A 12501-nucleotide genomic window follows, 5' to 3' on the forward strand; every position below is an offset into this window, starting at 1 on the left:
CATTCTGAATCGTTTTGTTTTTATACACATGCTACATGCTCAAATTCAGCGGAATAAAATTAGTTCTGGTTTGGCCCCGTAAAACAAAACGGGAAATATGCAGTTTGACAGTCATGCAAAGATACTCTAGCTTGCGAACATTTTACATGTAACTAAATTGTAAGCTTTCATTGAATAAGAGCCTGTGAACGAGGAACAGAACTTGGCAGTTAGTCATTGAGTCATCGGGGTGTACGGCACAGAAACAGGCCCTTCGGCCCACCTTGTCCATGCTGACTAAGGTGGAATATTGGGGCTAGTCCCATTTGCCTGCATTGGGCTCGTATCGGTCTAAACCCTCCCTATCCTACAAACCTCCTCTGTCATTCATCATGATTGCAGCAGCTTTTCTACCTCAATTCCAGTTTCTTGCACAATCCCCAACACGCCTTTATTTTTATTTACGTCCAGAAGTGTGTCATAGAACATAGAAATCAAACATAAAAGTGTACAGCACAGGAACAGGCCCTTCAGCCCACAATGTCTTTGCTAAACATGATGCCATGATCAACTCTTATCTGCCTGCACGTGATCCAAATTCCTCTATTCCCTGCATATCCACGTGCCTATCTAGAAGCCTCTTAAACATCACCATTGCATTTGCCTCCACCACCACCCCTGGCAGCACGATCCAGGTGTTTAACACCATTTCTGTAAAAAAAACGGACTTCTTTACACCTTGCCCACCTTACCTTAAAGCTTTGCCCTCTCGTCTTTCATATTTCCATCCTGGGGGAAAAAACGCTCTGCCTGTCTACGCTGCTTTGAATGGATTTAGTGAGTGAGGGTGCACAGAATCGCCTGCGTCGAGAATTTCAAAGATTCATTTCCCACCAAATGGAGAAGTGTCTCTTCATTTCAGTCCTAAACTGCTACCCTTTATTCTGCCACTGCTGCCCTCAGCTTGAGGTATTATTCTCCCTCCAGGTACTCTGTCCAGCCGAAGACTAATGTTACATGTTTCCTTGAGCCCAGGAGGTTGAGGGGTGATCTTTACTTTCGACTCTAAACCTTAGAGGTACAGCGCGGAAACAGCCCTTTGGGCCACCAAGTCTGCGCTGACCATCGATCACCCCGTACACTAGCATTATCTTACACGCTCGCGGCAATTTACGGAAGCCGATTAACCTGTAAACCTGTACGTCTTTGGAGTGTGGAAGGAAACTGGAGCACCCGGAGAAAACCCACGCGGTCACAGGGAGAACACACAAACTCTTTGCAGTCAGCACCTATAGTCATGATCTAAACTGGATCTCTGGCGCTGTAAGGCTGCAACTCTACCACTGCACTATAGTGCCACCATATTATAGATGGGTATCAAATTTTGAGAGGAAGTTAGGGTGAATACACATATTTTTCTTCCAGAGTAGTGGAATCAGGAACTGGAAGGTACTGATTTACAGTAATGGTGGGAGGGGCCATCGGGTCAATGAGCCTTTATGGCAAAGCCTAGACTCACAGTTAACCACTTTGAACTTGAATCACACAAAATGGTGCCAGATCATGACAACTTTTGTGCCTCATTGGAATCTACTATTTTTACACACGTACTTAATTAAGTATGATTGTGCCTGGTTGTAGTAGATTTTTTGCTGAACTGTATGCAAAAAGGAATTTCACTGTATCTAGGTACATGTTAGAATAGAGTAGCATTAAACCATTGAAAGATTTCATAGGAATCTGAGGGGCAACTTTTTCACACAGAGGCTGGTGGGGATAAGGAACGAGCCGCCAGAGGAGGTTGTTGAGGTGGGTAAGTATAACAACATTTAAAGGACAATTGGGCAGTGCATGGATTGGAAATACTTTAGAGAGATATGGGTCAAATGCCCATATGGGATTAGCTTAGATGGGACATCTTGGTTGGCATGGACACATTCGGTTGAAGAACCTATTTCCATGCAGCAAACCAAATCAATTCAGCACTCTTGTATTGTTCACTGACCCCTATTTATATCATTTGAGATCTATCTTCTGATAGTTTTGATTCAACTCTTTGTTTCATATGGCGTGTTAAGTTTTAATATTAATCTAAATCTTTCAATAAAAATGCAACGTCAGCTTTTCCAACTCTCGTTTTCTTTGGATCTGCACCACTTTAAGTACGGATTATCTTTAAGATCTCTCAGTTCTGGTGAATTAATTTTCAATCAAAATCATTAACATTGTTTCTCTCTCCTCAGATGCTGACCGACATGCTAAATATTTTGCAGCATTCTTCATTTTTATTTTAGTATTTTACATTGTTCATGTTTTGCAGTCTGTTTTTAAATTCCACTGGAAGATACTAGTTTTTTCAGCTAAAATCATATTCCATGCTTTTGTGTTGCAGCAGAAATTAAATGCGTATCAGAGTGATGCATGGCAAAAAGCTGTCTTTGAAGAGAGGAAAATAAGGTATGGCTTCTAGATTATAATTATTGTTTATTTTATTAAATTGATTGATAAATTAAATACCTATTTTACTTTTCCAAAACAAATATACATCTATTTTAGTGGCATAATGCTAAATTATTTGGTTTAATTTTTATCATGTATACATTAAGGATCTGAAGGAAATAGTTGGAAGTAGATGGTACTTGGTGAATAAACCAGTTTCTAATCTTTTGGTCAAAATATTGAGAATATTATAACTTTTTAAATATTTGTTGAAGGTGTAATCAACAGAGATTAAAGACAATGAATTAGGAGCAATGTTTGTTGAAATTGTGGGCACTTCATAATCTTGAAGCACCATTTTATTCATGGATTTATTGTGCTCTTGCCTGCTGTGGTTTTATTTCCAAACTAAATCTTGTGGAACTTCCTCTTTAGATGTGTTTCATTTTGGTTTCCATCAGTAATCACAGGACTGGCTTGTTATTATTCATCTCATAAAACATAATATTCTGGACTAAGGGAACAGCTCTGCTGATAACTTATTATTGAATTACCAAACTACATGTTGATTGTTAGCATTTCAATTTTATAATACTAACTTTAAATTAAAGTTTCCAGTTGCACAATATTGAGCAAACATCGCTGGCCTGTCTGAACTTTTAATGATGTTTTATTGCTTAAATGTTCCATTATTTCAAAGGATTAAACATTGTGCAATAACAATTTCCAATTTTGCGATAGGTTTTTTACTTCGGGAGTTCAAGATACAGATTTATGTGATATCAACTGAGGGGAAAATGCCTGATGTGAATTGTTGGATTGAGATTGTAGAGAATGAGGACAAAGTCTTGATTATTTTCCCGCTGATTAGAATTGAATAATGTACATATTCGTAATATGCCAGGATTTGAAGTATATTTTATTCACAGCCTGATAAACTCAGAGCCTTGTAAAGATGTCATGTAAGCCCATGGAGAAATCTTGATTTAACATTCTTAATAAATAAGGTATATATTTCTGCATATTTCTAACACTTTATTGCTACTATATTAGAATTTGTTTTAGTGTCACAATAACTGAGTTAAAATCCAGACCAGATCATGTAGGAGATTTAAGATTAATGGACAGTCTTACTCAAAAGAAAAGTATGACATTATTTCAAATAATGGATAGCAAGAAAAAAAGTGACACGGTTATAATTCAATCGAAATTGTCCATATTCTGATCCAAGAAAATGTAACCAAAATATTTTATGAGTTTAATAGATAACATGAGAAAAAGTTACAAGGTTATAATTCACTCAATATTGTCTTTGTTCTAATCCATGAAAATATAACCAAAACATTTTATGAGTTTTAGCAGAAAATCCAAAATTGAATTACAGTCCCTTCTGCGTTGATTAAGTGTCATAAGATCATGAGGAATAGGAGTAGAATTAAGCCATTCGGCCCATCAAGTCTGCTCCGCCATTCAATCATGGCCGACCTATCTCTCCCTCCTAACCCCATTCTCCTGCCTTCTCCCCATAAACTCTGACACCCGTACTAATCAAAATTCTATCTACCACTGTCTTGAATATATCCACTAACGTGGCCTCCACAGCCTTCTGTGGCAAAGAATTCCACAGATTCACCACCCTCTGACTAAAGAAATTTTCCTCATCTTTTTCCGAAAAGAACGTCTTTAAATTCTGAGTCCTAGACTCTCCCGCGAGTGGAAACATCCTCTCCATATCCACTCTATCCAAGCCTTTCACTATTTTAATGAAATATATATATTTTACATACATGTTCCTGTCTAAAATTGATTTGACAACACAGTCCCGCAATGGACTGATGTTAACTGAATATCCCAGGAATTAGTAGGTTAACCTATGCTAAGTGTTTGTCGGCACTGGGCCTGTACTCGCTGGAGTTTAGAAGAATGAGGGGGGGGCCTCATTGAAGCATTCAGAATAGTGAAAGTCTTGGATGGAGTGGATGTGGAGTGGATGTTTCCACTATTGGGAGAGTCTAGGATGAGAGGCCAAGTCAATGGATTATTTTTTTACGGCAGAGATAGATAGATTATCAAATAGTACAGGTGCTAGAGGTTATTGGAAGAAGGCAGGAGAATGTGGTTAGGAGGGAGAGATAGATTAGCCATGATTGAATGGAGGAGTAGACTTGATGGGCTGAATGGCCTAAGTCTACACTTATTCCTTATGGCCTTATGACCTTATGGGACATTGTATGATCTTGCATGTCGTGGCCAGGAAATAAAATAACTTCCTACATCTAACACAGGTCTAATTCTTGAATCTAAACTGATTTTCTGGCAACTGGTGGTCCGGCACCTCCTTTAATCAGGACAAAATTACGGGAGTGCACTTGAAATCCACCCCCCCAGAAGTCCCCCCGGAAATTTGACGCCTAGGCCGGGTGAGGCGGCTGATCTCGACCTCCTCGGGACTTCCATGACGATCGATGGGTCGAATTTGTCCTCTGTGGCTGGGGCTCTGAAACTCCGGCCCAGCCAGAGTCAGCAGATCCATTCCCATAGCCAACTCTGCGGCCCGGTATCTCGGCTCCTCGGCGGCCCAGGTGGACCGTTCCAGTAACGTTGGACTCCTCTCAGAGACCGTGACCTCTACTGGTCCGGCAAAATGGATAATCCAGAAAGGCTTTGGTACCAAGGGTGCTGGAAAATCGGTGGTGGACCTATAGAATGTCGAAGTAATTCCCTGTCCAGTGCAGCTTGTAACATTGTAAGGTATCTGTTTGTAGCCATGCAAACTATCTTTTTCAGGAATAATTTTTCATATTTAGCAAATGCTACAGGCCATTTTCCATGCTGGTGCCATGCAAGTACATTTAACAACAAGACCAGTGAGTCTACTAATAATGTTATAACAGAGAAACTGTGGTGTGCAAGTATATATTTCCATGAAGGAGGCAGACAATTGAACAGGGTAGTGAAGAAGTCATTTGGCGTTTGCCTTCGTTGGTCAGGGTATTCAACACAGGGGTTGGGACATCATGTTACAGCTGTACAAGGCATTGGTAACGCCACATTTGCAGTACCCTCTGCAGTTCTGGATGCCCTGCTACAGTCATTGAGCTGGAATGGGTGCAAAAAGGAAATTCTTTGAGATAATGCAAAAAACAAAAGCTGGATGAGCTGCCGCCTCACAGCGCCAGAGACATGGGTTCGATCCTGACCTCAGCTGCTGTCTGTGTGGAGTTTGCACATTCTCCCTGTGACCGCGTGGGTTTCCTCCGGGTGCTCCGGTTTCCTCCCACATCCAAAAGATGTATGTTAATTGGCCTCTGTAAATTGTCCCAGGTGAGTAGGGAGCGGTTGAGAAAGTGGGATAACATAGAACCAGTGTGAGCGCATGATTAATGGTCAGCATGGACCTGGCGGGCCAACGTACCTGTCTCTATGCTGTATCTCCAATCAAGTATAATTAATTTAGCATAGATCAGGTAAATAAGCAATATTCAAGTGAATATTGGGAGGATTTGAGGAAATAGTTTTCAATTAATTTGATGTAAATCTATCCCTGTGTGAAGAGGAACATATGCAACATGTGATTCATGGGTAAAATAAGCTGCAGGAACGTGGCGGAACCAAACTCAATCAGTGTGTTGAAGGTGCAGTTAGACGTGTAATGGGAGGATGGGATACCAGAGAGCTTCAGTGGGAAGAATGGCTCTTCGTTCTCTGACTGGAGTTCTAGAGCTGGAGCGTTGCAAACATCAAGGTCATCAAGGCATTATAGCAGCATTTAAATATCTCAGATACTACGTATCATAAAACATAGAAGCAGGTGGCACAGTGGCACTGCGGTAGAGTTGCTGCCTTATTGCGCCAGGGCCCCAGGTTTGATCCTGACTATGGGTGTTGTTTTTTCGAAGTCTGCACGTTCTCCCTGTGACTCCGGGTGCTCCAGTTTCCTCTCACGTTCCAAAGATGTGCAGATTTGTAGGTTAATTGGCTTCTGTAAAAATTGTCCCAAGTGTGTAGGATAGAACTAGTGTGCAGGTTGATCGCTAGTCAACACGGTGGGTCGAAGGGCCTGTTTCCGCACTGTATCTCTAAAACTAAAACTAAAAGCTAAACATAGAACATAGAACATGGAACAGTGCAGGCCCCTTGACACGCAGGGACTATGCTCAACATGAAGCCAAATTAAAATAGCATTCAATTGCTATTAAAATCACTTTAAATAATCAAAAATGCATATCGCATAGAAAAACAATTACAAACAAGAAACACAATACTGTAAAGTAATTTGGTACGAATGTAAATAACAGCTTTGTCCTCCTAACCTGCAGACTACTTGTCCATGTTCCATGGAATGTGGGCTTTGATCTTGAAGCAGAGACACAAGGAACTGCAGATGCTGGTTTACAAAAAAAGTGCTGAAGTAACTCAGCAGGTCAGAACACGGAGAGGTGACATGCTAAATGTAGGAGGTTGTAGGTGATGAAAGGTGATGCTTTGAAGGAGAGGATTGAAAATATAAGGAGACATTGGCGAGAAGGTTTTGGTGGTAAGAACGCTGGTAAATGTATGTTTGACTGGTGTCGGATGTTCTGAAAGTCACTGTATTGGGGAGTAACCACACTGGGGGAACATTGTGCACGTTGACAGAGTGTGAGGAATAGAATCATTGAGTGTTTGGATTGGAAAGCGTCCAAAGTCCACAGGTGGGCCCCAGCTCAAGTCCCAACCTGGCCGTAATAGTTCCAGGGAAAACGCATTCACGAACTTTACCAAATGCAAAACGTTACCAGACTCAGGAAACAGGTGGCAGTTTTTATTAATGACACATGCAGTATTAATTATTGTGTCGATGGCAAGATATTAGTGACATAACTGTTCGCAAAAGAGAACCTGAGGTAAGCAAGTGAAGGAGCAAAGTGCAAATGTTTATGTGGAGCACGGTCTTTAGACTCCACGGTGGTGCTATGTGTACGGAGTTTGCATATGCTCCCTGTGGGTTTTCTCCGGGTGCTCCAGTTTCCTCCACACTCCAAAGACATCCAGGCTTGTAGGTTAGGAAAAAAAACTGCAGATGCTGGTTTAAATCGAAGGTGGCCACAAAATGCTGAAGTAACTCAGCGGGTCAGGCAGCATCTCAGGAGAGAAGGAATGGGTGACATTTTCGGGTCGAGACCCTTCTTCAGACTGATGTCAGGGGAGGGGGCAGGACAAAGATAGGATGTAGTCGGAGACAGGAAGACTAGTGGGAGAATTGGGAAGGGGGTAAAGAGGGGAAGCAGGGACTACCTGAAGTGGGAGAAGTCAATGTTCATACCGCTGGGGTGTAAACTGCCCAAGTGAAATATGAGGAACCGTCCCCTCCCCTGACATCAGTCTGAAGAAGGGTCTCGACCCGAAACGTCACCCATTCCTTCTCTCCTGAAATGCTGCCTCACCCGCTGAGTTACTCCAGCATTTTGTGTCTACCTCAGGTTTGTAGTTTAATTGGCTTCTATAAATTGCCCCTAGTGTGTAGGATAGAACTCGTGTACGGGTGATCGTTAGTCGGTGTGGATTCGGTGGCCCGAAGGGCCTGTTTCCATGCTGTATCTCCAAACTAAACTAAACTAAGCATTTAGCTTTTCTCTGTTTTCACATTGAATAATTGATTAGTCAGAACAAATTGAGTCGTCATCACTCCAGCACGAGCAATGGCATTGGGGATCTTCGAATTAAACAAAATACGCGTGCAGAAGACTGACTAGACAATTTAATGAGCACATTATTTTTAGATCAGCTAAACTGTCATTAACTTTTATAGTTCTTACATTAGGCTAATAAAAACTGTTGTGTTCTGTGTTACCTTCCACTGTTATAGGATGTTTGAGAATATTAAAATCACCAGGCTACCAAGTGCAATATCTAATAAAATTGGCATTGGTTTCATGATTGGATCAAAACATTCCCACCATGGGACGGGACAGGACGTCACTGTACACTGCGAACAGATGGCACCAGGCTTAGATAATGTAATGTGAAATTAATCACCGTCATTATCATCACAAAAAGGTTTCATTTAATTTCTTTAGACACAATCAGCATGATCCGTGGTTTACCTCAAAACGTTTTACACCTTATAATTATTTCCTACTCCTTTGAGCTAATAATAAAATTATTTTACTGCACACAGGTCAGTTAGCAATGTCATCTCAGCTGAAATCACACACACATAATTCTTGCAGCTCACCCATTCATTATCTAGCACAGTACTATTCCCCCTGACTTAAAATTGTTTTAAATTCATGGTGATTATGTGGCAGATCATTTACCAAAGTATTTCCAGCATGAATGAGTAATTGGCAAAAGAAATAGCGGTAGCTTATGGAAAATAGGTGATAGTTCATATTCAAAACATTGATAATTATATCGTTTATTCATGACTACTTAAAATAAGATTATATATTTTTCAATTTTAGAAAATACTAATTATATTTTTTAGGACCTGCTTTATAAATAAATACTCGCAGTGCCAAAGTAAATGATTTGTTGTTGTCTGCCAAATAATGGGTGATAAAGCATCTAACTTTTAGTTTAGTTTAGTTTAGTTTAGTTTAGGGATACAACACGGAAACAGGCCCTTTGGCCCACTGAGTCCATGCCGACCAGTGACATAGTCACCATGAATTTAAAACAATTTAAAGTCAGGTGGAATAGTACTGTGCAAGAATAATGAATGGGTGTGCTGCAAGAATTATGTGTGTGTGTGATGTCAGCTGAGGTGACGTTGCGTACTGACCTGTGTGCAGTAAAATAATTTTATTATTAGCTCAAAGGAGCGGGAAATAATTATAAGGTGTACACTAACACTATCCCACACACACTTGGGACAATTTACAACTATACGAAGCCAATTAGCCTACAAACCTTTACGGCCTTGGAGAGTGGGAGGAAACTGGAGCTCCCGGAGAAAACCCACGCAGGTCATGGGGAGATCGTACAAACTCCGTACACACAGCACCCATAGTCAGGATCGAACCCAGGTCTGCTGGGAGGCGCCACCGTGCTGCCCTATGCAACCTATGCAACATTTTGCCAATCTAAACCTCCCCTGCACATTGCTACCCGGCACATTTTTAAGTGGTGGGGGCCTGGAACGCGCTGCCAGGGATGGTGGTGGAGGCAGATACGATAGTGGTGTTTAAGAGGCTTTTTGGATAAGCACGTGGATATGCAAACGCAGGGAATGGAGGGATATGGATCATGTGCAGGCAGGTGAAGCTTTGCCTTGGCATCATGTTCAGCACAGACAATTGGGGGCAAAGAACCTGTTCCTGTGCTGTACTGTTCTCTAGACACAAAATGCTGTATTAACTCGGTGGGTCAGGCAGCATCTCTGGTGAAAGGAATATGTGAAACTTTGGCCCGAGACCCTTCTTCAAACTGTGCATCAGGGGAGTGGGAACCTAGAGGTATGAAAAGATACAGAACAAATCAGAGCCAGTACCAATGACTCAGGAAAGGTGGAGCCCACAATGGTCTATCGTAGGCTGTGGAATGGGTGATTACGAAGGGATATGAACTGAAACTAGCAGGACAACACGGGTGTGGGAGGGACGGAGGGAGAGGGAATTCAAGGGTTACTTAAAATTAGAGAAATCAACATCATATCGCCGGGTTGCAAGCTGCCCAAGCTAAATATGAGGTGCCATTCCTCCAATTTGCGTTCAGCCTCACTCTGACAGTGGAGGAGGCCTTGGACAGAAAGGTCAGTATGGGAAGGGGAGTTAAATGTTTGGCAACTGGGTAAACAAGCATCTTCAGTGCAAATCTGCATCTGCAGTTCCTTACTACACAATATGCTGTTCAATGTTCAATGTTCTATGAACAATGTTCTATGTTCTAAACGCCTTATGTATTGTGAGTGTATCTGCAGGGATCGCCGCAAAACCAAAATCTGTCAGAACCCATGGTAGACTTTCTTGGTGCTGTTTATGTGCACAGTGAAATTGGGTGGTGTTGGGGAGGAAGGCAGGTCACCAGGGTACAGTACAAGCTGTTGGGAAAGAACTCTGCTTTGTTCATTGAATTTGAAACTCTGGATGGAAAATCAGTGGGTTCCCCAATAAGCATTTCCCCTCCTTGTCTGCATTTGGTGTGACCAGTTAATCCAAAGTGCCCAGACACAAATACATCCTCATTCAACTGTCTAGCCTGCAGCGCCAAATAAAAAATAAATTGCCTATTAGCATACGTTGTCTGTCAAAACCAAGTGAATGTGGAGAGGAAGTTTCCAATAGTGGGAGAGTCTAGTACCAGAGGCCATAGCCTCAGAATAAAAGGACGTACTTTCAAACACCTTCAGTTCCCAGCTGTTATCAGGCACCTGAATCATCCTACCAAAACCAGAGAGCAGTGCTGAACTACTATCTACCTCATTGGTGACCCTCGGACTATCCTTGATCGGACTTTGCTTGCACTAAACGTCATTCCCTTAGCTTATATCCATACACTGTAAATGGCCCGATTGTAATCATGCATTGTCTTTCTGCTGACTGGATAGCACGCAACAAAAGCTTTTCACTGTACCTCGGTATACTTGACAATAAATTAAATGAAAGGAGATGAGGAGGAATCTCTAGTCAGAGGGTGGTGAATCTGTGGAATTCATTGTCACGGACGGCTGTGGAGGCCAAGTCAGTGAAAAAATTTTAAGGCGGAGATTGGCAGATTCTTGATCAGCAAGGATGTCACGGGTTAGAGGGAGAAGGCAGGAGAATGGTGTTGAGAGGGAAAGATAGATCAGCCATGATTGAATTGCGGTGTAGACTTGATGGGCCGAATGGCCTTATTCTGCGCCTTTTCAGCAGTGTTATCAAAGAGAATAACAGGTGGAGCAGAAAAAATGGATTGCATGCAGGTCGATTAGAGTTTACCTTGGCTTCATGTTTGGCAAAGACATTGTGGGCTGAAAGGTCTGTTCCTGTGCTGCACTGTGTTATTTCGGACTCCACTGCCAGCCAGTAAATGGGCTCCCTGAGCTGTTTTGCAAGTACAGTAAAGCCGCATTATAGGCCACGGGGGTGGGGAATAACAACATCTGTTATTGACGATTATCCACTATAACCGAGTTTAACATACGGCATTTCATGTTGAGAGATCTGTTGTACTTCGTGGTCCGGTACCTGTTGTGGACGGACCACAAGTACACGTGTATAAAAGGTTACAATGCTGGAGCTCAACTCCAGGCTGTTTATTCCGTGGTCATCTGGATCCAGAGTGACCGTCTAATCACACCAATCACTTATATACACAGGCATACAAAGTAGTCCTTGGATACACAAAGTAGTCCCAGCAATATCACAACAAGATCCACCAGTAAAATCTAGGCTGAGCATAAACTGCACCTGCAGAGGAGCCTTTCTTCAGCTGAAACATTAAAGCAAAGCCTTACCTGCCCTAAGCTACAAAGCTCCAAGGTCTTAATACAGCAAAGATAGACACAAAACGCTGGAATACCTCAGTGGGTCAGGTCGCATCTCTGGAGAAAAGGAATAGGTGACGTTTCAGGTCAAGACCCTTCTTCAGACTGGGATAGACACAAAAGGGCGGCACAGTGGCGCAGCAATAGAGTTGCTGCCTTACAGCGCCAGAGATCCGGGTTCGATCCAGACTACGGGTGCTCATCTATACAGAGTTTGAACGTTCTCCCCATGATGTGCGTGGGTTTTCTCCAAGATCTCCAGTTTCCTCTCGGACACTCCAAAGACGTACAGGTGTGTAGGTTGATTGGGTTGGTAAAATTGTAAATCGTCCCTAGTGTGTGTAGGATAGTTAGTGTGCGGGGATCATTGGTTGGCACCGACTCAATGGGCTGAAGGGCGTGTTTCCGCGCTGTATCTCTAAACTAAACAAAACAAAAAAATGCTCAGTGGGTCAGCTCTGGAGAACAGAAATAGGTAGATAGACAGAAAAAGCACAGGATCACAGGCAGTGGTGGTGACAGGTGCATCTGAGGAAGTAGCCGGCGGTTGTATGGGCAGCTGGGGCTGTAAGTGACCGAGGAGGCGGTGGTGCGAGATGGGGGGTAGCGCAGTCAGCCGTCGCCAGGTCCAT

General features: G+C 42.4%; 1 protein-coding gene across 10 annotated transcripts in view; it reads left to right on the forward strand.

The window, feature by feature from the left end:
- Window positions 1-12501, forward strand: part of tnrc6c1 (trinucleotide repeat containing adaptor 6C1) — a 443993-nt gene that overhangs the window by 206527 nt on the left and 224965 nt on the right. For all 10 annotated transcript variants that reach the window (XM_078401021.1, XM_078401026.1, XM_078401034.1 and 7 more), the window contains one exon: window positions 2372-2436. In XM_078401021.1, the coding sequence (XP_078257147.1) occupies window positions 2372-2436 (65 nt within the window). The remainder of the gene's footprint in view (window positions 1-2371; window positions 2437-12501) is intronic.

This window comes from Rhinoraja longicauda, chromosome 6 (genome assembly GCF_053455715.1).
Source record: "Rhinoraja longicauda isolate Sanriku21f chromosome 6, sRhiLon1.1, whole genome shotgun sequence".
Classification (NCBI taxonomy): Eukaryota; Metazoa; Chordata; class Chondrichthyes; order Rajiformes; family Arhynchobatidae; genus Rhinoraja; species Rhinoraja longicauda.